Consider the following 21746-nt stretch of genomic DNA (forward strand, 5'->3'; position numbering starts at 1 on the left):
TTTAGTATTTCATTGAAGAGGTTTAGTTAAGGAATAGAAATTAAAACATGGCCTAATAATTACTGATTTAGAGAGGTCAGTGCTCTGAAGTCTGCACTGCAAATAACACTGCTAAAGAGATTTCATCATCAGAGTTCAGCACATCATCTGAAAACAAACACTACATTTCATAAACGCTACAACTCTAAACTCTTTTTAAATTCTAATGTGAATGTATGTCATATGATTCTTCTTCAGAAGAACATTAACAGGAATTAGTACTATCAAGGACCTGATGAAAATGAATCTGAAGAGGCTTGTGGGTGTTTAGGTCAAGATACTTTTCAGTAGCAGTGACGTAGGAACAAGACTCGAGCACAAGAATGGGGACATCTAGTGGGCAGTTGATTTGTTTCTCCACCTTTACCAAGGTGTTGAGTTTTTGGTAGGTGAGTGTTTTTTGAACTTGAAAGAGTAAAAGATGTTTTTCTGAAGACAGGATTCTCAGGACAGTAATGTACTTGCATATGTTAAAGCTAATCATTTCATATGAAATAAGTCTACATGACACAATTCAAACTACATTTTTGAATAACTTTTTGAAACTTTTAAGTTATGAATTGTTAATTTACTAAGACGCTTCAGTTAATATCTGAAGTTTTGCTTTGTAGTAATTAAAGTTCTTCTCTTTTTCTGCATAATGTGACTAACCACTAATGTGATAACATGAGCTGTACCTGCTGGTGGTGTTTTCAACACCGAATCATCTACATTGGTTCTGATAAGAATTTAGAAAAGTGCTGAAATCTTGAAATGTTACACTTGCTTAAGTCTGCCAGGGGTACCAGATGGGAATGGACTGGGGCAGAGAGGAAGGGCTGATTATCTTTGTTAGGAGGACAGTTAGTTAAAACTGCCGTGGTTCTTAGAAAGTTGCAGTATGTGGATTTCCATGACTTGTCATTTACTAATTGTGAAGACTTAAACTTGAAAATTCTACACCAGCGAAGTACTGAAGTGCGATTGAATGGGTTGCACGTATACCATAAATGCCAATGGCTGTTCTTTTTTAACCGATATTCTGCAGCACATAATTAATTTACACTCACCACATTTGCACTCTACTTTGTCAGTAAACATACTGGAAAACTGAGGACACTTTTTTTGGCAAAAGTTAGATCAATTTTGACTGCTTATACTTTTCATACTTGTGAAGGAAATCCAAATGGCACACAGCTGTAACTTTTCAATTGATAATTAGAAAAAGAGCCTTCTGTTTTTGATGTGTCTATTGAGCCATCTAAATGACCTGATAAATTTCTGATAAAACACATCTGTCTGTCTTGGTAACATAACAATGGGTTCAGCATCCCAGTAGTCAGAGCTTTTGTTTGCACTGTTGCCACGTTCTACAGCTTTTCTTCAGAAGATTTTACCCCACAATTGAAGCTGAACTTTCAGTTTCAAATTTTTAATAGGTATGAAAATTAATTGTAACTCCACAATTATTCATTGTGCAGCAGCTGAACACTATGAAGTCTTTGGCCATTTAACCAGTGAAAGTAAGTTGCTGGTAATGGAAAGGTACTCATGGATTCTGCTTTTTTTTTTTTGTTTACTCATGGATTCTGTTGGGTTTTTTTTGTTTACTATCATACTTTACTTTATCTCAGGTAGCAGAGCTTAAAATGGAGTTGAAGTTGAGAGGATTACCTGTGTCTGGAACAAAAACAGATCTTATTGAGCGTCTGAAACCCTACCAAGATCTCAATAACAATGGAGTCACTACTTGCAGCTCTGTTACAGTCACTACTTCTACTGGAGCCACAGGTAATACAGGGGAAATGGCTGTGGCATTTCCTGTTGCAACACTAAATAAAACAGTGGCTAATACAATATCCAGCTTTCCTCTGGAAAAAACAGCTACTGGACCTGGCTGCAAAGCAATAAATACTGAGAACGTTAGCTCTCCTTTGCCTATATCTCCCTCCCCTTCAGAACAATCTAATCTAAGCACAGATGATACTGGTATGGCAGATACTTTCACAGAAATGATGACCATGGTTTCACCATCTCAGTTCTTAAGTACTTCACCACTAAGAACAAATACAAGTGATGATAATCAGAATCGTACTAGTGGAAAAATCTCAAGCATGGAATTTGATGTAGCAGAAAAGGACCGCAAGCTTCAAGAAAAAGAAAAACAGATTGAAGAGCTCAAAAGGAAACTGGAACAAGAGCAGAAACTTGTGGAAGTACTGAAAATGCAACTTGAGGTTGAAAAAAGGGGACAGCAGCAACAGTCTCAGGCTTCTGGTAACTCAGCTGCCTTGGAACAGAAGCAATTCAGTGCTGCTGTCAAAGATGAAAATGCTCTTACTGATTGCTCAAGCACAAGTCAGTCTGTATCTGTAGCTAGTCATCTTTTAGGACAACCAGTATACACCACTGGACAGAATCCAGTTGCCAAAAAGGCAGTTATCATCAAACAGGAGATACCTGTGGCCAAAGCTGACCCTCAGAGTGCAATTTCTCAATTTTATGTTAATCCACAGAGGCAACCACAAACTGCAGTTGTTGCCCAACCTCAAGCTTTACTGACTACACAAGGAACTGCACAGCTCCTCCTTCCACTATCTATCCAGGGACCGAATTCCACCACTTCAGTGCAGCTACCAGTTGGAAATATAAAGCTACAGGTATGGATGTTTCCATTTTTCACCATAAAAACACATGTCAATATTTGCTTAACTTAATGTAGATTAATAAATGCATTGCTTATAAGATTAACTGGTAAAAACCAGGCTTGTTTTCGTTTTAGAGAAAAGATTAGAAACTCTTTAAGAGCCAACCTGCTTATAACTTCTAGGAATTGTTTTCTTTGTGATCTTGGAAACAGTTTTGACTTCCCAGACTCTTTCTTGTGAGCAGTAGTTGTTTTACTATGTATTCCTTCTGTACACAGTTGTTTTAGATGTATAGTACGAAATAACAAATTCCACCTCTGTAGCTCACAAAAAAACCAACCAACCAATCAGACAAACAAAACAAAACAAAAAACAAAAACCCACATCAGCCTAAACCCCAGCATTTTATTTCAAGGTATACCTGCTTTAAAAATACGTATTCACACTTCATTGTGTTCTGGTGACTTATTACATTTAAAAATATGAACACTAGGTTGCAGCACTCCAGGGGAGTTATAAAAAGAAACCATGTTTACGCAAATAATATTTCCAGGCTGATTATAAGGTCATATCACTGTGAATAAATGCAGCATAAAGCAGAATAGGATATAAATGTAGAGCTGCAAGAGAAATCTGACCAGGTTGAATATAGTCTTGATCTGTAGTAGAATTAAACATACACTTCCCAGGGCACTGCTATTGCTTGCTAGCTGGATGAAATCACCTACCACTCTCACGGTTACAAAGCCAGCAAAGCACTGTTTTAGTTCCAGTGTGTGCTTGATGTTATGGCATGTTATGGGTTTGGGCTTTGGTGCTAGTGCGTGTGCAGTCATATTTAGTAGCCCTTATGAGGACTGTGAAGTTGTGATGGGATTGGAGCCTACAGTCTGCAGTGTAAGAGCTACCCCTGGTAGCTACGCACACACACAGATCTTTGTCTAAATTGTTCTGAAATCCTGATAGAATTCTGTAAAAACCTCAAGCAGCTTTTTCTGGTATTTCACTTCATTGATACTGCAGGAAGTTTTCTTAACTTCCAACTCAAACTATCTTTCCTGGGGTTAGATGCAACTTGCTAGTTTAAAAACTACAGTGGTATTCTTAAAACAGCTTTTTTTACATGCTAGAAATCTTGTCATGTTTCTACATCAGTTTTGTCTTCAAGGTTACTAAAATCCAGTTTTTTTCATCTCTTATTGGTCATGCTCTCTTTATCTTCTGCTATTTTCATTGCTCTCTACTGGGCCCTCTCCAGTTTGTGTTCACTGTTCTTAAACTATGGTGCCAAAATAAATGGCACTGTACAGCTGGAGCCTACCAGTACCAGAGAGTATAAAATTATTCTTTCCTGTTCATGGCTCACACTGATACCTCTTGGAATACATGCTATAGCTATTCTGTGTAACCTATGCAACAGATTTTTACATAGTGTAATTTACTGTAAGATACGAATAATGTAAATATTTTATCTTCATCTTTTAGGCTCAATCACAAGCTGGAATACAGACCCCATCACAAATACCTGCTCCTATTCCTTCCTCTGGCCTGGTCCAGACAGCAGCTAAGACGCATACTCCACAATCAAAACAAAACGCCATCACGCAGCATGCACTTGGTCAGACCCAACAAATCAGAAAGGTTTGTGGATAGCAGTGAGCTTTAAGAGATGTACTATCATGTATTCTAATTCTAGGCAGCACTTTCACAAGCTTTTGTGTGTCGTATGTGTCATATACAAGTTCTTAACATCTCTGTACATCTTTGTATGGGATAAATGGGCTTGTAACTCATTCTCTTTCCAACATCTTAGTCCATGCAGGACTATTTTTCAGCTGCAAATAAGCATGGAAGGCTAAAGACTGTTTTTTTGTCTTAATGGTACTCTTATAACACACACTCCATTCTTTCTCATGCCTGGCACAAGTGGTATACTGGCTATTCCAGTCAATTTCTCCTGTTTGCCACCATCTCAAAATGGAAGATTCTAGTAGGCATTTCTTCAGAGAAAGCTTTTACATATGGCTGCAGATATTCATGCATTTCTGGGAGTTCCTTTCAGTGCTCCCACTTTCCTTGATTCATCCTTACTGATGAAGAAAGCTATAGACTTGAAATACTAGGGACAGCAGCTCCAAAGGGTCAAAACCATACCACACCTTGGATAATTCCCTTACTGAGGAATGCGAGGAATGATGCAGAGATCCTCTTCCTCTGTACACAACACTGTCAGACCTGGAATTTCTCATTCCAAAACAGATGTGCATCAGCACTGGATGCACAACCCAGTCATGTTCACTCAGTGACTGATAACAGCACTAACCACTCACGAGAAAGGGCTTTTTTCTCCTTTGAGCCTCATCCAGAAGCTAAGAGATTGGTTTTGCTTCTTTATCAGTGCTGTGTTCTCTAAGGTTCAGTGACTTAGGAAAACAAGGTTTTCCAGTTTGCCCCATGAAAAGGATAATTTAGAAATAATTAGCATTTCAAAATGAAAGGATAAATTTGGTAAGTAGGTAACTGCCAATCTCTCTCTAGACAGCTCACCAGAGTAAAGGGGAACATGACTAAATGAGCATCATCACTCTCCAAATTGCCTGTTCAAGCTGTTTAACTTCGTGGGCATTAAGGTTATCCTACTGAAGCCAAAACTGCTGGGATTTGCTATGGGGCTAATCTTATCCTGTTAATTGGATAGTTCCCATACAGAAATCTTCCAGTCACCCTTAGGCATGTACTCACGCCAAAAGTTTGCAGTTTGCTTCCTTATCTGTCAAGGACTTCCCAGAAGTGATGGCTGGAGATAACCTTCACTCTACATGTGGCTGCCCTGGAGCTGAGCAGCCTGCTCTTATCCCACCTGGTTTTCTCACACATCTACTGCCATCTTTTACATAAGAAAACTGCCAGTGCAATTACATTTCTTTTTTTAACATCAGAATGTAAAACACTAATGCAGTACAATAGATCAGAACAGCCTTCATGCATTCAGCATTAGTTCTACCTGTCTCCTGTTTGCATTCATGAGCCTTAGATATTTCAGCAGGCGTAATGAGCCATTACAGCTAGTGAACTGTCAGTAATGCTGTTTATTAATGCTTTTTAGTGAAGCTAGCCTTCCTAATAATGATCATCTCCATTAATAGTTGTTTTCCAGAACTAATTTCTCTTGAATCCTTCTAGACTTTCTCATGGAGCTCAGATTTATATGCAAACCAGCTGATGATTGCATCTACTTTCTGCTACACACTTGAGGTGTCTCTTTGCATACCACCTCCCAGATGGCCCTTGTTCTTCAATTCATTCATTAACAAGGAAACATCTCCACAACTGTTCAGCTTAGCTGTAGACAGCTGGAAAATACAGCAGTTTTCACATAGATGATCCATATGGCTAACAAACTGCATTAATCCCTCTCACAGCAACCACTTATGGTGTTGAAAAATCTACTCCACAAAGCTTATCCTAGCTTTATCTCTATCCCTTCCCTAAGATTTTCTCTCACTTTTGTCATTAAGGTATCTGTGTGATGCTGAATTTAAAAGAGCAGCCTTATGCACTCAGATTGCCTCATACAAAAGGGCTGAGGGCATGTCCTGTGAGGAGAGGCTGAGGTTGTCCAGGAGAAGAGGAGGCTGAGAAGTGACACTCATTGGTCTCTGCAACTTCCTGAGGAGGGGAAGTGCAGAGAGAAGCATCGCTCTCCTCTCCTTGTGAACCACTGATAGAACATGAGGGAACGGCACGGAGCGGCACCTGGGGAGGTTCAGCCTGGACAGGAGGAAAATTGTCCAGGCCACGAGGGAAGTCAGACACTGAGGCAGGTTTCCTAGGGAGAGAGGTGGTCGATGCCCCATCCTGTCAGTGTTCAAGAGGCATTTAGGTAATGCCAGAAATTAGTTCATTTTATTGACTGCCCACTTGGTAGGGAAATTACACATACTGTATTGAACTGTTCCGTACTCTTGAATGTATTTCAGAAAAATTAAATTATACGGTATCGTGCTCTTGGAGAGTTGCAAGGAAATGTCTTATTTATCTGGAGTGAATGAAAGCATGTCCTCGCATAAAGTTTCTTTCAAAGTGTATTAGCTTTAGCTTTACAAATTAATCCACCAGAACGAAAAAACAGGTACAAGTAACATTCCCTTAACAGGAAATTTAAGCAAGTACTTAAAAAAAAAATAACCTTTAAATTTTTTAATGTCGTTTACCCAGTTGGAGTAACTTAAAAACTGAAATATTAAGACTGATATCTTAAACCTTTACAGGTTTTTCCACCTACCACTTCAACTACAGTGTTTTCCTATCAGACTGCACCAGTTACAACACCGTCACAATCTTTTATTAACAAAACATCAAACTCTAACATTCGCAGCGGTAATAACCAGACTCCCTCTGTGCAGAATGGACCTGTTCCTCCTAATAAGGTAAGAGTAGCCCAACAGTACTCCATAAAGTTCTGTTTCATTTTATTGTTCTTAAATAACAGGTGGCGATATTGCAGTTCACTCGAGAAGGAAGTGCATATGTGTATATTTGTGTGAGAAAAGCTTGATTTTATTCCTCTGATTGTGCTGTTGTTATTTGTAAATGCATAGGTTGGTATGGCAGAACAAGATAATCTGTGGACCTTGATACATTTCAATTTCATTAAAATGTTGCTTAGTCATTATTTTGTTATTTCACACAGCCTGGCTCCCCATCTCAAGCCCAGTCTTATATTGTTCAGCAGTCCCTCTTCAACAGCACAGTATCCAAGACAAAAGACCCCCCCCGTTATGAAGAGGCCATAAAACAGACCCGCAATATTCAGACATCTCACCGTGAGGTAGTTATTTTTACTTGTTCAGTCTTTGAAAGACATTCTACATTTTTTAGAACTATAAAAGTCATTGCTTAGTGTAGTTTTTTCTTTGGTGTTAAGATTTTCTAATGTACTCCATTAATATTTCCTAACTGCAGGACTCCTCTTGTTCCTTTTGATTAAATTAACAGACACATAACTAGATTCAGCAGCTGGTGAAACACAGTTGGGATAATGCTGCTGTTACTGCTTAACAATAACTGCAATAGTTTCAGACTGAAAGCAAGTGTGTTCTTTCCAAAGTGAGGAAACTTGAGGAAAGTGTGTGCGTTTATGTGCATACAGGCAAACATACATATACTTGAGCACACATTTCCTTGAAAGGAGGCTCTATTTGGTGAGCTTGGTGAATAATTCAGCAGACTGTATTGTTGACTTATCATATATTCTTCATACTGGAAGGAAGTTGTAGACAAATCTAATGAGCACTTCTAACTTGATGTGTTCTAGAACCATCCCAAAAGAGACAACTCTGACTTAGCATTGAGTGCTGTCTTTGTGGAGACAAGCACTCAGAAGCCGAAGAAACTTTCTAACTGCATTTCTTATGTTCTTGGCATGTCTAAGACATGCTCACAGTGAAGGCAACTATGACATCAGACATACTAGAATGCCATTCCCCCTGGAGAACCAGGTGTGGCAATCTTAAACAGCAATTAGATGCTTAGATGCTTTAAGTTTTTTACTGTGAGAGTGGTGAGGTGCTGGAACAGCTGCCCAGAGAGGCTGTGGATCCCCGTCCATCCCTGGAGGTGTTCAAGGCCAGGTTGGATGGGGCCGTGGGCAGCCTGGGCTGCTATGAAATGTGGAGGTTGGTGGCCCTGCGCGTGGCAGGGGGGCTGGAGCTTCGTGATCCTTGAGGTCCCTTCCAACCCTGACCATTCTGTGATTCTGTGCTTGCCTTCAGGCAGTTGAATCCCACCCCCACTCTTGAAAAAGATGTGGGAACTTTGTTGTAAAATAATCCCCCCACATCTTCCTCTGACTTCTCCATGTGTTTCCCTCATCTCAGTGGTTAAAATGTGTCATTCATGTCCAACTTACGGTAAATCAGTCTGAAATGAAGATATGTTGAACATATCAGGCATTCTGTATATAGGTTTTGCTTGTTTTTTTCTTCCAACAATTGTTAAAAAAAGCCAAAGCTCTAAATTGTTTGGGCCTTCTTAAGTTCCATAACATTAACGTGGTAATTGAAGTAAGCTTCATAAGTGACCACATCACTACCAGCCAGCAGAGCGTCTCCCCACTGCCCTTTTTCAGATCCCACATTTCCTGAAGACAAGCTGCTTACACTCTCTGGAGTATAACCAATGTTTTAAAACACAGTTTTGGTTCTGAGACCTTCAAACAAGTCTCTACTTTGCCTAAGCTTGAGAGTGTCTGTGGGGCTTTGTTTGTATTTTGCTTAAGGTTCAGGCATTCAGGAGATGAGTGTTTAAAACAGGTAAACAAAGAGTTAATTAACACTTTCTCTCCACTCTTAAAAAGAAAAACATGAATCTACAACCAGTAAATATATATATATATGTATATACACATCTTGTGTGGTGACTATTCACAAGTTCTCTCTGAAAGAAAGCAGGGGGTACAGCCTCATTGTCCAGCTGCTCTTCCAAGTATTTTCATGCTGCAGAGGTATAGCTATTCTCCTCATCCCCACTTTTCCATGAAATCTCTCTTTCTTTCCATTTTTTTCCCAATCCTTTGGACTCAAACCAATGGGACAGATTATAGATGTCTCTCCAAACTCTTATTTTCTAGACAGACAATTTCATACGAAGAATTTTAGGCCTCATCATAGCTTGGTACCTTGGTACTATTCAGAGAAGCAAGGATCTCAGTCAGCTTAGGAACGTAACACTACATGAAAAAGAATAACACTTTTCTCACGTATCACAGATTTCCAGCGCACACAGTCAGCAGATGGATGATCTGTTTGATATTCTCATCAAAAGTGGAGGTAAGCCAAGAAAAGTTTATGTGATGCAGAGAATTAAAGCTGGTAATAAAAACAACACTGTAATCAAAGAATTGAAAGAATTCTTCAAGGACAGGAAATATCTAATCTGGATGAAGCTAGTACTTCTGAAGGAATGTGTTAATTACATTGTAGAGAAAACAATCCCCAAAACACAGTCACTCAGTCAATCAGCTGTAGAACTTCTCTGCTTGTAAATTATGTCAGGCTTGTAAATTTGCTACAGTCCACACAGCATTCAAATGATTAAAATAACACCTTGGTTTAGCATAGACATATTTTATCAAAATTGAAAAACTTGCACAAATTCATAATATATTGAAATAATACCATAAATAGAGTAAGAGTTGAAATATTATGATACATTTCATTAAATACAACCATCTGTTATCAGCTCTAAGGATCAAAGATACATTGGTGGGAAAGGTATGTATGAACTAAATGGAGATAATAGTGACAATATCAGTTGAAGTAAGACAGCAAGGAAGTGAAATAACTAAATCAATATATAGAGTAGCTCTGCAGTAAAAGCAGGATGCTTTTCAGGCTTTGTAGACTGAGAAGCCGTTACAATACTGGGGGACATTTTGGTGCCAAGCAATTCAATTAAGTGTTTTGTACTGCTGTCTTATAACGATCTTGACAGCAGTGGATATCAGGACATAAATGACTGATTTTAGCCATACTCAAACCATGTAAGTATTTTATCTTCTTCAAAAGAAATTGCAAAGTCAACTGAAGAAGATGGAGAAGACAGTGATAGTGTAAGACAAGTGACTTGTGCAGTGAGCAATTCATACTACATTCACAATTGCTTTCAGTGCTTTTGTTAGAACATTTCATTGATAGACCAGAGGAGCCCTGCTTCTGAAACAACGGATGTGTGAAACACGAGGGAGCTTATTGAAATATTTGCTCCAAATGTTACATTATTAAACCTAACTGATCTTCAGGATAACAACAGGTCTGTGCTTGCCATGAGAAAAGCAAAATCATGTTCTGATCATCTTTATGAAAAAGGAAATAAGTATTCAGGGCTCTTACATTTACATAAGCACGTTCTGCACTGAAAAATGCTCAGTTTATTTGTGTTCTTTAAAAGACGAGAGGGTTCCTTTCCCAACAGCTTTAATTGAACAGCCGCTCTTATACAGATCTTATAAACGTGTTTTATGCTTGGAAAAGTGGTGCAAAATATCAGGCATATTTTTTCTGTCAGAAACATCATTAGTGCTAGGGGATTTATTTGCATATTCTGGTCTGTCAGAAACACTGAAACATTCTACACCTTATCTTATTTTTGGACTCCATTCACATAGAAGAATTTCTGGAATTTATTTGCTGTATTTCCTTTTACTGTTTCTGTCACTAATTTACATGGTCCTTTTGACAGAGTAATTTTAAATTTTAGAGTCAGTTATAAAATTGTCCTAATGGCATTAATTGATCTCATAGACTAGTTCGTCAAGGGTGAAATGGGAGTCAGCAGGCATGAACTGAAAATTGATTCAGGTGCTCCTTCCTCAGGGAGGGAATGTGTTGGTTCCATAATTATTCTAGTTAATCAGAAGAGTTATATGATTATATGATATTATATGATATAAATGAAACTATTTCTAAAACTATAAAATATATGTAAAACTATAAAAACTAAATATATATAAAACTATAAATTATAAATTGTGAAGGAGGTAAAGCTGAGATCTAGAAAACTTCATTTTGAGAAAGCTATTCTTATAACTGGAGTATTATTGAAAGCAGAACTCTGGAATTTAACATATTTTGTTGTTCACAGAGTATCTGACATACTAAGTCTGACGTATGTCTTACTCCACTGAAGTTCATTGTAGGCACATCTTCAGAGTAAGTGGGCAAAAAAGGAGTACCTGTAAGCCTGAAGACATGTCACTGTCTTTTCTGAATTCGGGTTTGTTGTTCGTTTTGTTTTATTGTTATTATTACAGAGATTTCCCTTCCAATAAAGGAAGAACCATCTCCCATTTCTAAAATGAGACCAGTAACAGCCAACATCACTACAATGCCAGTAAATACAGTGATATCCCGCCCACCACCACAGATCCAAATGGCCCCTCCTCCCGTGTCCTTAGAACCAACAACCAACTTGTCTATAAGTCTGGAAAACCAACTTGAAGCCCTCCTGGATGGAACTTTACCTTCAGGTAATGAAATTCCTCAATTGACAAGCGGTAACGAGGACAGAGAGTCGTTTTCTTTAATTGAAGACCTCCAGAATGATCTGCTTAATCACTCCAGCATTTTAGATCACTCCCATTCACCCATGGAAACGTCTGACTCCCAGTTTGCCACTAATAGTTCTTGTCTATCTCTTGACCTTCCTGACACAAATTTAGACAATATGGAATGGCTAGACATAACAATGCCCAGCTCCTCATCTGGACTCACTCCTCTCAGTTCTACCGCCCCCAGCGTGTTTTCCACTGACTTTCTAGATACGCAAGACCTGCAGTTGCACTGGGATTAAGCTGTAGCCAATAAGAAAATGACCTGGAAATCTCTTTTTACTGTAGAGATCCTATTACACTATTCTGATTGCAGTTAAAATAAATTACAATAGAAATGTCTGTAAGAACAAATGCTTGAAGGTAATTCCTTTTTGATGTTCTAGTTTACAACAGTGAATTACTCCATGCTCATGCCATTAATGCAGATCAGGGCTCTCTGAAAGCTGTATTTCACAAGTCAAGAAAGGATGATTGTACTTAGTGTTTCAAAGCACGACAAGGGAAATGCATCCCAAATATATAAGAAAGAAGTTATGTCTGATTTTGTAATGCTTAAATGAGCAACACAGTGTGGCTCATCTTAGAGAAGAAAACATGGGAGAGATTTCAGCAGTCTATATTGACACAGCGAGCAAATGTTGTTTGAGGGAGGTTGAGATATCACTGCACTTCATTGTTCCTGTGGATAGCCTGAGCCAGGTTCAAATTGAATTGTGAGGGCAAAGGCAAGTAGAAACACTGGCTGGTTCAGTGAAGTTTCATAAGTCTAGACTCTTAATTTGTTCGAGTTGTTTTTATATTTTGGTTTTGTGGCTTTTAAAACTCTTCCCCATTCTTTAATCATGAGGGAAGAATTTAATTGCATCCAAAGGGATATTGAGCGTAACTGCAAGAAATCCACTGTAGCTAGGCCAAGTAATATTGAGAACACTGAATTTTCTATTACAATGCTCTGGATTTAATAGCTAGGTTTTAATGTGTATATCAGACAGTTATTTGTATACTCTTTTAAACTTTGTATAGATTATTTTTGTGAACAGAGGGGAACAGTGCTCTGAAGAAATTACCATAATGAAAATAGTATCTTAATTTGTCATTGAGGGTATTTTTAGTTCAGTGAATACAGTTTCTCAGCATCTTAGAACATTTTGAGGAAGCAGAAAAATTTTAAACGATGCTGTTATGCTCTATGATCCTGCAAGCATCTATGCAGGAGCAGTCCCAGTGCCCCTAGTAGAAGGTGTCTGTAGGATCGAGCTGAATTGCAGGGGACAACACTGACAGGACAATGATCATTTCCAAAAAATACTTTTAGCTCTTGAACAACTCTGTCTACCACTACACGACATCAGGGAATCTGAACAGGCTCAGTAAAAATTCTGAATAGTACACACAGAAAACTATAAAAGGCAAACGATCAGGATATACTGCTTTGTGGTGAGAAGGTATATCACATACGGACAGATAACAGAATTAAACTCTTACTGCACAATACAGCGCATGAAAATTTTTAAAGCCATGAGTTGTTTCTCAGAGTCTGTTATGTAAAGTCAGGAAAAGCAAACAAAAAAATGCTACAGCATTAAGGAAAATACTTGGAAATTCTACAGTAGTGTTTCCCGTGATAGCTGTTCAATGTTGTTATGGATGAGGCAGGCTGATAAACAAAATTGGATTTTTTCCATACTAGTGTGTTTATAAATTAAGACAAAAGAAAGCAGTCCCTTCTTTCTTGAACAGTGAAAAGGTGATATGTTTTCTAGTCTGAAAACTAATCTTATTTCAGAACTCCTTCCTCCGCCAACCTTCAAAAACAAAATTTGTTAGAACTAAATTAAAAATGCTATGAAGCTTAAGTAGCAAAACAAAAAGTACCTATTAACCACTTAGCTACCTGAATCATGTTTAAAAATTAAAAGAAATAATCGTGTTAATATCAAACCAAATACTCGTCATAAAATGTTGTAGAATTACCTGTAAATTCCATGTTTCCAGATATCACGTGCAGAATTCCATTGGCTTCAGGTGAAATACTGGATTATATTACTGATTTGGGGTTTAAACTGGCATCATATCAGCTATCAGCACTTTAGATCATTATCTACTTTCAGTAGTTTTACAGGTCAGGGTTTACTTAATCTGAAATCGAGAACAGAACTATCTATCAATATTGTCACAACAGAAGCTGAAAGACATCATTCTTTATTCTTTCTTGCTGTGCCTCTTGTACTCAAGTACAACGTCACGTGTGGACTGCCTGCCTTAAATTTTGATGCTCTACGACTCTTTTAAATAACACTGAGTACATTCAGTTTTTGCATTCCTTTTCATGGTATTATCTTGGGAGCTGATACTCTGAGATACAAAGTGCCCTCAGCTGTTACTGGAACAAGAATTAAAGACTCTTGGTCTGATAGGAACAACTTTGAATGGAATTTATGTGGTCGTACAGTACCGTCAGCGTGGTGTGTGGTACATCACATACTGAACCACATACACCTGGTTACCATGACCCCTTCTTGACCCTGCCTTCTGATTAAATAAGAGACAAGTAAATTAATTGTTAGAGAATAAATTAACCTAGAACAACTGTACTGTCATTTTTGATATGCATGTAAATATGCTTAAACTGGCAAAATCATCTTGCTACAGAAGTATCCTCATTGGCAGTGTAGAATGTTAATTACTCCATAGGAATCTATGTGCAGAAATAAACCCAAACAGCTGAGATGTGTTGTTTGCAGTACAGTATGGCTTTCTGCTCTAAAAGTCTACTTGGGGAAAAAAAATAAAAACAAAAAAAAGTTAAGGGATCATTTTAGTTTTCAAAGTACAGATATTCTGGTGTGGGGGATGTGTGATTACTTCTTTCGTACATTTGAGGGTTATATGTATTAAAACCTTATATATGATGGATTGCTACAGCCATTGTACTGGAATGTGATATATTTGCCACCGTTATATACACAGGTTATGGCAGAAATAGATTTTGCTTAGATTTGTGCGTGTGCATGTTTTGCATTGTAATTTTTCTTACACAGATACAACACATCTTAGAAATTTAATCATGACTGTGCAGTTTGACTGTACAGAACTGAATATTTCTCATTAGGAGAACAGTTGCAGAGGAAAGCACTGGCAGTAAATTTGCCATATAATGGCTGCAGTATGTTAACAGAACACATCCTGTTAAACCCGCTGTTACTAAACTCTTACAAAGGAATTAAGAATATCATTTTAACAGTGTGAAATTCAAAAGTTGGTGTTTACAATTCTAGACATGGAAGGAGCTCAGGTGTGTCTTCCAGGGCTGGTATTAATCAAGAGGAGTCACGTCCTGCATGTAGTAACCTGTATTTGTTCATGCACTTGTAGTGCCATACAGCATTATTTAAGACAAGTAAGTTTACAGGCAAAATTTTATTCAGTATTACAAATAGTTACCAAATCATTGCCATAAATTTAGCAGTTGTATCTTTAAAAAAAAAAACATCAGTTTATTCAATTGCTCTTTACAGAATTGTAGCTTCTAATCCAGTAATGAGAGCCTTGCAAAACCAGCCCATTAAAAAGCTGAGGCCACATTAGAAGCAATCACAGTTTAATATAGAAATTTCTTTTCAAGGCATCTCTACATTGACTAGCAGTAGTTATCTTCAAGGAAGCAAATAATCAAATCAGAAGTTTCAATATTAAACTTCTCTGATACATAATCTTAAACATTCTGATGCCTGAAAAGCGTAGGCACCACAGTTGGGAACCAAGCACAAGCTGCTGAACTGTTCTCAAGGCAGAGAAAATGCAGTCAAAGAATATAATTAACTGGAAGGACATTATGTAATGAAAACACAGTTAAAGCTCTGATATACAGTTATTTGGATGGCATCTTCAGTGAATTATAAGTTTAAAGCAAATTCCATTATAACTGGAAAAATATTCTTCCACTTATATCTACTGAATATTTTGTTAAATCTTTTCTATTGTGGCCTATTAAATTGCTTTCTGATGATTTCTAGGCCATAATAGAGATTTTCTTTTGAGAGAGGTGTGGAATTGATTTGCACATAATATATGTGGCCAATAAAGAGCATCCATTAAAATCTGAACCTGAAACAATCTCAAGTATTCCTTCTACTGTGATGAATAACATGCAGAAAAGAGACACCTGTGTCATTCTGTAGTGTCTGAATATATAGACTTTTAGGTTAAGAGTGCATAGATGCATATGTAGAATTCTAGCCAAAAAAAAAGCTATTCAAGCTACGAGAGTGAAATCTCAATAAAAAGCAGGGAACGGTTAACTATACAATCACACTATTTTTATAAAAAGTACAGCTCAGATATTCAAAAACAGCCTAAAATAAATTATAGTAATATAAAAATTTTAAAAGGAACCAAAGCATTGCCATTTATATTGCCAAAGAAGGCACTTTGTACTTTGAAGCATAGGAAAGTAAGTTCCCAAAAGGATTACCCATACTTTTTTAAAATTAAGGATGTAGATATTTTCAAAGCAGATTTTGATGTTTAAGAGTACAGATTTGTTTTTGTTGTTTGAGAAATTTGTATTAAGTAACAGCACAGGCTTTTTTCCAGATAGAATTTTTTCCACAGTACTGCTTGCAGTAGAAATGACGCTAACCCTAGTAGGTGGTGCTCTTCTTATTTTCATAGTCATAATTATGTCTTAGCATCTCATTTTGTGAAAAGAAGAAGATGGATACCTCTTCCTAGGGCCCTCTTCATTTAAGCACTACTTTACTAAATGCAAATTATGGCAATCAGGGCGTCAGTTTATGTTTTGCCTTTCTATAAGAAACCATGATGCCTTTGTATTTGTTGTTTGCAGTCCTAAAATCAATTCCATGTGTTTGAATGCCATATGTTTTGCACATTGTACTGTATATATGTAAGGCATATTGTATTTTTATATGTGTAGTACATTTATCAAATATTTTGTACATAGTGGCAATATTGTAGCTACTGAGGAAATGTTTGATATTTCAGCATTTTTGCTAAGTGTCTCAAATAAAAAAAAATGAAAAGCGTTAAGTTGTTTGGTTTTACTAATTAGAAATGAAAAATGCATTTAATAACAAACTAAAATTCTGGATTGTATGAATCAGAAATATTTGGGCAACGTTATCAAGTACCTTTCCTGCAAAAAGGAACGAGAATGATGCAAGGACTTAGACAAACTCCAAAAGAATGGTGGTTTTTCTTCAGAATCAGAGAGAACAGAAATCTTTAATAATGAAGAACTTCTGAACTCCCAACATTTAGGTTCATTGGGTTTTGTCAGTTTAATTCCTTTGGTTTTATTCTTGTCTCAAGAAAACGTAGACTAAGAACCCTGACATAGATGCTCTGATGTATAGAGACACTTAATATCAGTCAGAACAAAAGCATGGTGCAGCATTTTCCTTTTCTTTCAGTAAGGTACCTCTGTCATAAAAAGAACAGCTGAAGGTATTGCAGGAGTTCTGACCTGTGTAACATGCACACAGGGGACACGTGATGCTCTTCAATATAATTGAAACAGAGCGGCTTCATAAAAATTAAAACAATTGTAAACAATTACCTTTTATATAGCTTATGAAACCTGCAGACCCTACTTCATAATGGACTCTTTTTTTTGATTACAGGCAGCTGCTAATGTTCACCATACCCCAAAACTTATCTGCCTCCTGGTTACAATAAAAAAACAAGCAAGTTCAGAAGACAAATCTATCCTATTCATTCATGATTTTCCTAAGTTCTTTGAAGCTTTTCAAGATGTGCTGGATTGTTGGGTTTCATATTTGCATTTTGTATTCTGCTCAGCTTGTTTTGGAGCAAACACCTGCATGCACTTCTTCAGGAGAAAGAACTATGAGCTGTTCAGTATGCACAAGATTCTTTCTGTCATGAAGCTGCTTCATTTAAGTATTTACTATGATACTTTCTCACATGGAGGCAATCTCCATACTTGACCACCAACTGTTTCCTCATTAAAGTCTGATGCAATGCTGATGACCTCAGAATTTGAAAAAGTATTACAAAATCACGTTATTATTTAAGTACCCATGAAACTGAACAGTATGCCCTGTAAATTTCTTAAAATACTTTTTCTGTATGAATTTAATCCTTGATAAAAGTTTGTAGACTATATGTGCTATAAACTTACCTTCAGATACCATGCTCCAAACACAAACAGTGGAAAACCAGTGCAGCACTTTTTCACTATGCATTTGTACGTTACAGCATTTATAGTCAGTGTAGCAGTAATATCTCTCTCATTGGGTCCCAACTTGCAATTCTGTGTTTTAATAATTTTACAAAGACCTAAAAATAAACATGTACTCTTCCATATGGGAATTGCTGAGTCACTGCCCTAAGCAATGATTGAGCACCTGGGGAAGGGACACAGCAGCCCTGGGAGCACAGGTGGCAGCAATTCCAAAATCCTGGTTCCAGCCCTCCCTACCCTCACTGAAGGGCTGGCTGCCTCGAGGGAAAGGTTTCTACCTGGAGATCCCTCCTTGTGGAGTATTTGGTGAGCCCCAGGCCTTGGAACAGGTAAGCAAATCTTTCTTGAACTGGGTGGTGACCAGCAGCCTTTTTTGGTAATTCAGAACTGGTTCTCTGCTCTCACCTTTCCCTACACCCTCCAACTGTATTCACATTAACGTTATTGGGTAAACACCAAGACAAGGGTGGATAAGGCTTGAGATGATGCTGAATGAACTTTTCCACAAGCTATAAACCCTGGTTTTCAATAAAAACTCTACATGTTAACCATGCTCTAAAAGCAGCTATCATCACATGCATCTTTATAAATGCTATCTACTCCTGCCTATTAGCTGATTGTGCATTACACAACTGTTGCTAAGGAGCGTTGGATTTCTTAGAACATTTGTACCATCTCAAGTCAGACTTTTTGATAGCAGAGAAGTCCCTCATGTCTCCCCATCCCCTGCAATACACTCTGCAGCCCCACTAAGAACTTTCTAGAAGAGAATCAATGAAGCAAACTAGAGGAACACCTAACACCCACAGGGTTTGAGCTCTTTTTTTTTCCTCTGCTTTATCTATAAACTACCTGATGATGAGTCTCCAGTCTCCTCTGCAGAACAAGGACTGCTGTTCCATTCTGCCTTTGCACCACCATCAATTCTCAGTCCCTCCAAGAAACCTGTGTTGATTAAAAGTGAAGAGTGAATGTTCTCTCATAAAGCTAGGACGAAGTCTCAGCACCACTAACTGATAGCTGAGGAGCACACCAGCAACCCCACAGCATCTTTACAAATACAGTTACACAATTACACAAATTCTGTATGAGTATGTATCTCATCAAGAGTTGGGATGATTTTTAGCAAAAGGCCTAGTTTTGCACATTAAAACACAACGAAGACTTCTCCTAGGGCAGCAACACCTCCAACTCATAAAAATGACACTTAGGAAGGGAAAAAAAAGCCAATTTTCTCCTTTTGGTAATGTCCCTCTATCTTTTCAGTGCCAAAGTCTAGACGACTTTCCTTTAGTAAATTTGAGTAGTGATTCAAAGCAAGTTTTGTCAGAAAAGCACAAAACATAATGAAGATTTAGGATAAAGAATGAGGGCTTTTAGAAAGAGCTCAAAAAAGGATAATGACCGCTGTAAAATACACTCTTAAAACTAAAGAGCGATTCAGGCTTTTTTTTCCCTGTTCTAACAAGGTAGCCACAATTAAGGAAACATTAGGTGATACTCATTACTGAAGAGATTCTGTATCAAAATCTTCAGAAATGCTACAACAGCGTATTGAGAGAAACCCTTCCAAATATATGTTACCACACAAACATGACCAGAAACCATTTCCAGGAGAAGCTTTCCAAAATTAATCAGAATATTCTCTACCATAAAGATATCATTGACAGCCCAAGGCACCTGACAACAAAGACTGTAGTAAGTAGCCAAGAACCCATCCTTTGCCAAGTAATTTCCCTTTAATTCCTTGTAGCTATAAACTGGAACGTGAAAAATTCAGTTTAAAAAAAAAAAAAAAAGTCAGAAGTCATATAATACAGCAGCAGGATGGAGGAATCAGAAATCTCTTATCTGACAGATCTGAAGCATGTAGAAGTCCTCCCCATTAATCCCTGACGTAAGTGGGTCTGTCTCAGCAATCCCCTTTGAGGTAATTCCAATAACATCTCTAGGATGCCTTTTTCACAGTCCCCTGCCAAAGTGAATGAAGTGTCCAGGGAACCCAGGAGGTGAAGCACTGACGCAGGAACGCTATGTCAGTACTCTGCTCCCAAGGATTATCTACTCCAAGGATTATCTATTCATACAGAGATCTTGCTAGGTTGCTTACAATCTGGTTTGGGTCAAGGGTAAGAAATACATGGCCTGCATCTTGCACTAACTCCCTTCATAATTGGCAAGGTGCTCTCAGCAGTGCTGTCATTCGTTCTAGAGTGAGACAGGAGGTGAAATCTATGCCTGTCTGTACATCCTGCCACTGCTGAAAGGCTGCCCACAATGGAGGGGTCCCAGAATAACGTTTGGGATCCAGGTTAACCACATCGAGGACCAGTCAACATCACGGGCTAACTCCTGCTTCACCTCTGTTCACCAGATTTCTGACCAGCTCATCCAGCTTTTCACCCCAGGTAAAAAATGCAGCAACAGCACAGGACATGCCTGAGGTTTTGGAAGCTCTACCATCTTGGCCATCTTTAAAGAAACCATCTAAAGGAAAGAGAGCAGGAACTGTCTTTAAACCCAAAGAAGTATTTCTTCTTAATGTATTCAGAAGCTCTTTATGATTTCATCTTGAATGTCCCATTTCCCTGCACATTTACAGAAGAATTTCAGCATTAGAAGTTGCTTTACAGTTAAATACTATTTCTGAGGCCATCTGAATAAATTTTCAAAAATGCAGCGTATCTGAAGCCATGTGACATACATGAATTCCAGGCATCATTCAAATATTCCTGTTGGCATCCTCCTGCCATGAGATTACAACTCTGTTACAAAGTTAGGAAAACACCAATACATCAAACTCAGATGGGAGCTGCTCAGGAACCGTGACAACAAATCGCAACCAGCAAATACAGCACACAGAAGAAAATGTTCTAATAAGCCAGGAGACCAGAAACGGCAGACAACAGCCAAACACGATCCCTCCTTCACCAGCTAAGGTAACGGGTCCTGCCGGGCCGTTGTCACAGGAGTAGCGGCGCAAGGGCCGCTAGAGCGAGACAAGACCGCACTTCTACCCTTGGCACAGCCCGACGTGCCGCACCACAGCACCATCGGGACAGAAGCGCCGGGGTGCCGCGTGAGGATAGAAGCGGCAAAGCGGGCTTACAGATAAACTCCAGCTGGCGCTGGGGCTCGGGCACCCGCCGGGGCTGCAATACAGCCTGAGGCAGCTCTGGGACGGCCAACCGTGGGACGGAAAACCGGCCGCGGGCTCCGTTTGGTTCAGACAAACCTCGCTGCAGGCGGAGCTCGTTCAGACCGCTCTGTTTGCTGAAACACAAGCACGCAGAGCCATCCCGGAGACGCTGACACGTCTCCGACAGCGCCCCGCTGTCGTCTCACCGACCCGCTCCCGGCCCTTCGCCTCAGCGGCACCGGCCGCTTCAGGGCGGATCCCAGCGGGCACCTGCAGCGTCCCGCCCGGAGCGAAAAGAGCACACCTGAGGAACGCGGCTCTCTCCCACATCTCGCAGCACCGAGGTTTTACACGGAATAAGGGCCGGGCAGCGGGACTGTGTTTTTACAAAGCGAAATGCCGGTCGGCATTTAACGCGTAATTACCGCAATGTTTGCACTCCCGCTCCGTTTCTGGGAGGACGCACGTTTTCTTCCCGCTTTCTCTTCCTCCTCCCTAAGCTGTTCCTCCGTCCCAGGGAAGACCGCTCCGGCCTAAACACGCGAGGCGGAGGGACGCCTGGCCGCGCAGACGGGACGCGCGGCAGGACGGCGCCGCCTG

At 38.9% G+C, this 21746-nt stretch overlaps 2 protein-coding genes across 14 annotated transcripts in view; both read left to right on the forward strand.

Moving 5' to 3' along the window:
* The window catches only part of MRTFB (myocardin related transcription factor B), a 71804-nt gene extending 53161 nt beyond the window's left edge, over positions 1 to 18643 (forward strand). For 7 of the 13 annotated variants that reach the window (XM_019620866.2, XM_010719710.3, XM_010719708.3 and 4 more), the window contains 6 exons: positions 1653 to 2678; positions 4152 to 4307; positions 6938 to 7096; positions 7360 to 7497; positions 9436 to 9496; positions 11479 to 16830. In XM_019620866.2, the coding sequence (XP_019476411.1) occupies positions 1653 to 2678; positions 4152 to 4307; positions 6938 to 7096; positions 7360 to 7497; positions 9436 to 9496; positions 11479 to 12017 (2079 nt within the window). In that variant the 3' untranslated portion in view covers positions 12018 to 16830. Of the gene's footprint in view, positions 1 to 1652; positions 2679 to 4151; positions 4308 to 6937; positions 7097 to 7359; positions 7498 to 9435; positions 9497 to 11309; positions 11378 to 11478; positions 16831 to 17423 lie in introns of those variants that run through there. The other 6 variants (XR_002120258.2, XM_019620868.2, XR_002120259.2 and 3 more) reach the window with 6 other exon arrangements.
* A 957-nt stretch (positions 18644 to 19600) lies between these two features.
* LOC109370175 overlaps positions 19601 to 21746 on the forward strand; it is a 2568-nt gene continuing 422 nt past the window's right edge. Inside the window, exons 1-3 of the mRNA XM_019620637.1 lie at positions 19601 to 19705; positions 21097 to 21563; positions 21664 to 21741. Coding sequence (XP_019476182.1) covers positions 19601 to 19705; positions 21097 to 21563; positions 21664 to 21741 — 650 coding nt within the window. The remainder of the gene's footprint in view (positions 19706 to 21096; positions 21564 to 21663; positions 21742 to 21746) is intronic.

Source organism: Meleagris gallopavo, chromosome 16, assembly GCF_000146605.3.
Source record: "Meleagris gallopavo isolate NT-WF06-2002-E0010 breed Aviagen turkey brand Nicholas breeding stock chromosome 16, Turkey_5.1, whole genome shotgun sequence".
Taxonomy (NCBI): domain Eukaryota; kingdom Metazoa; phylum Chordata; class Aves; order Galliformes; family Phasianidae; genus Meleagris; species Meleagris gallopavo.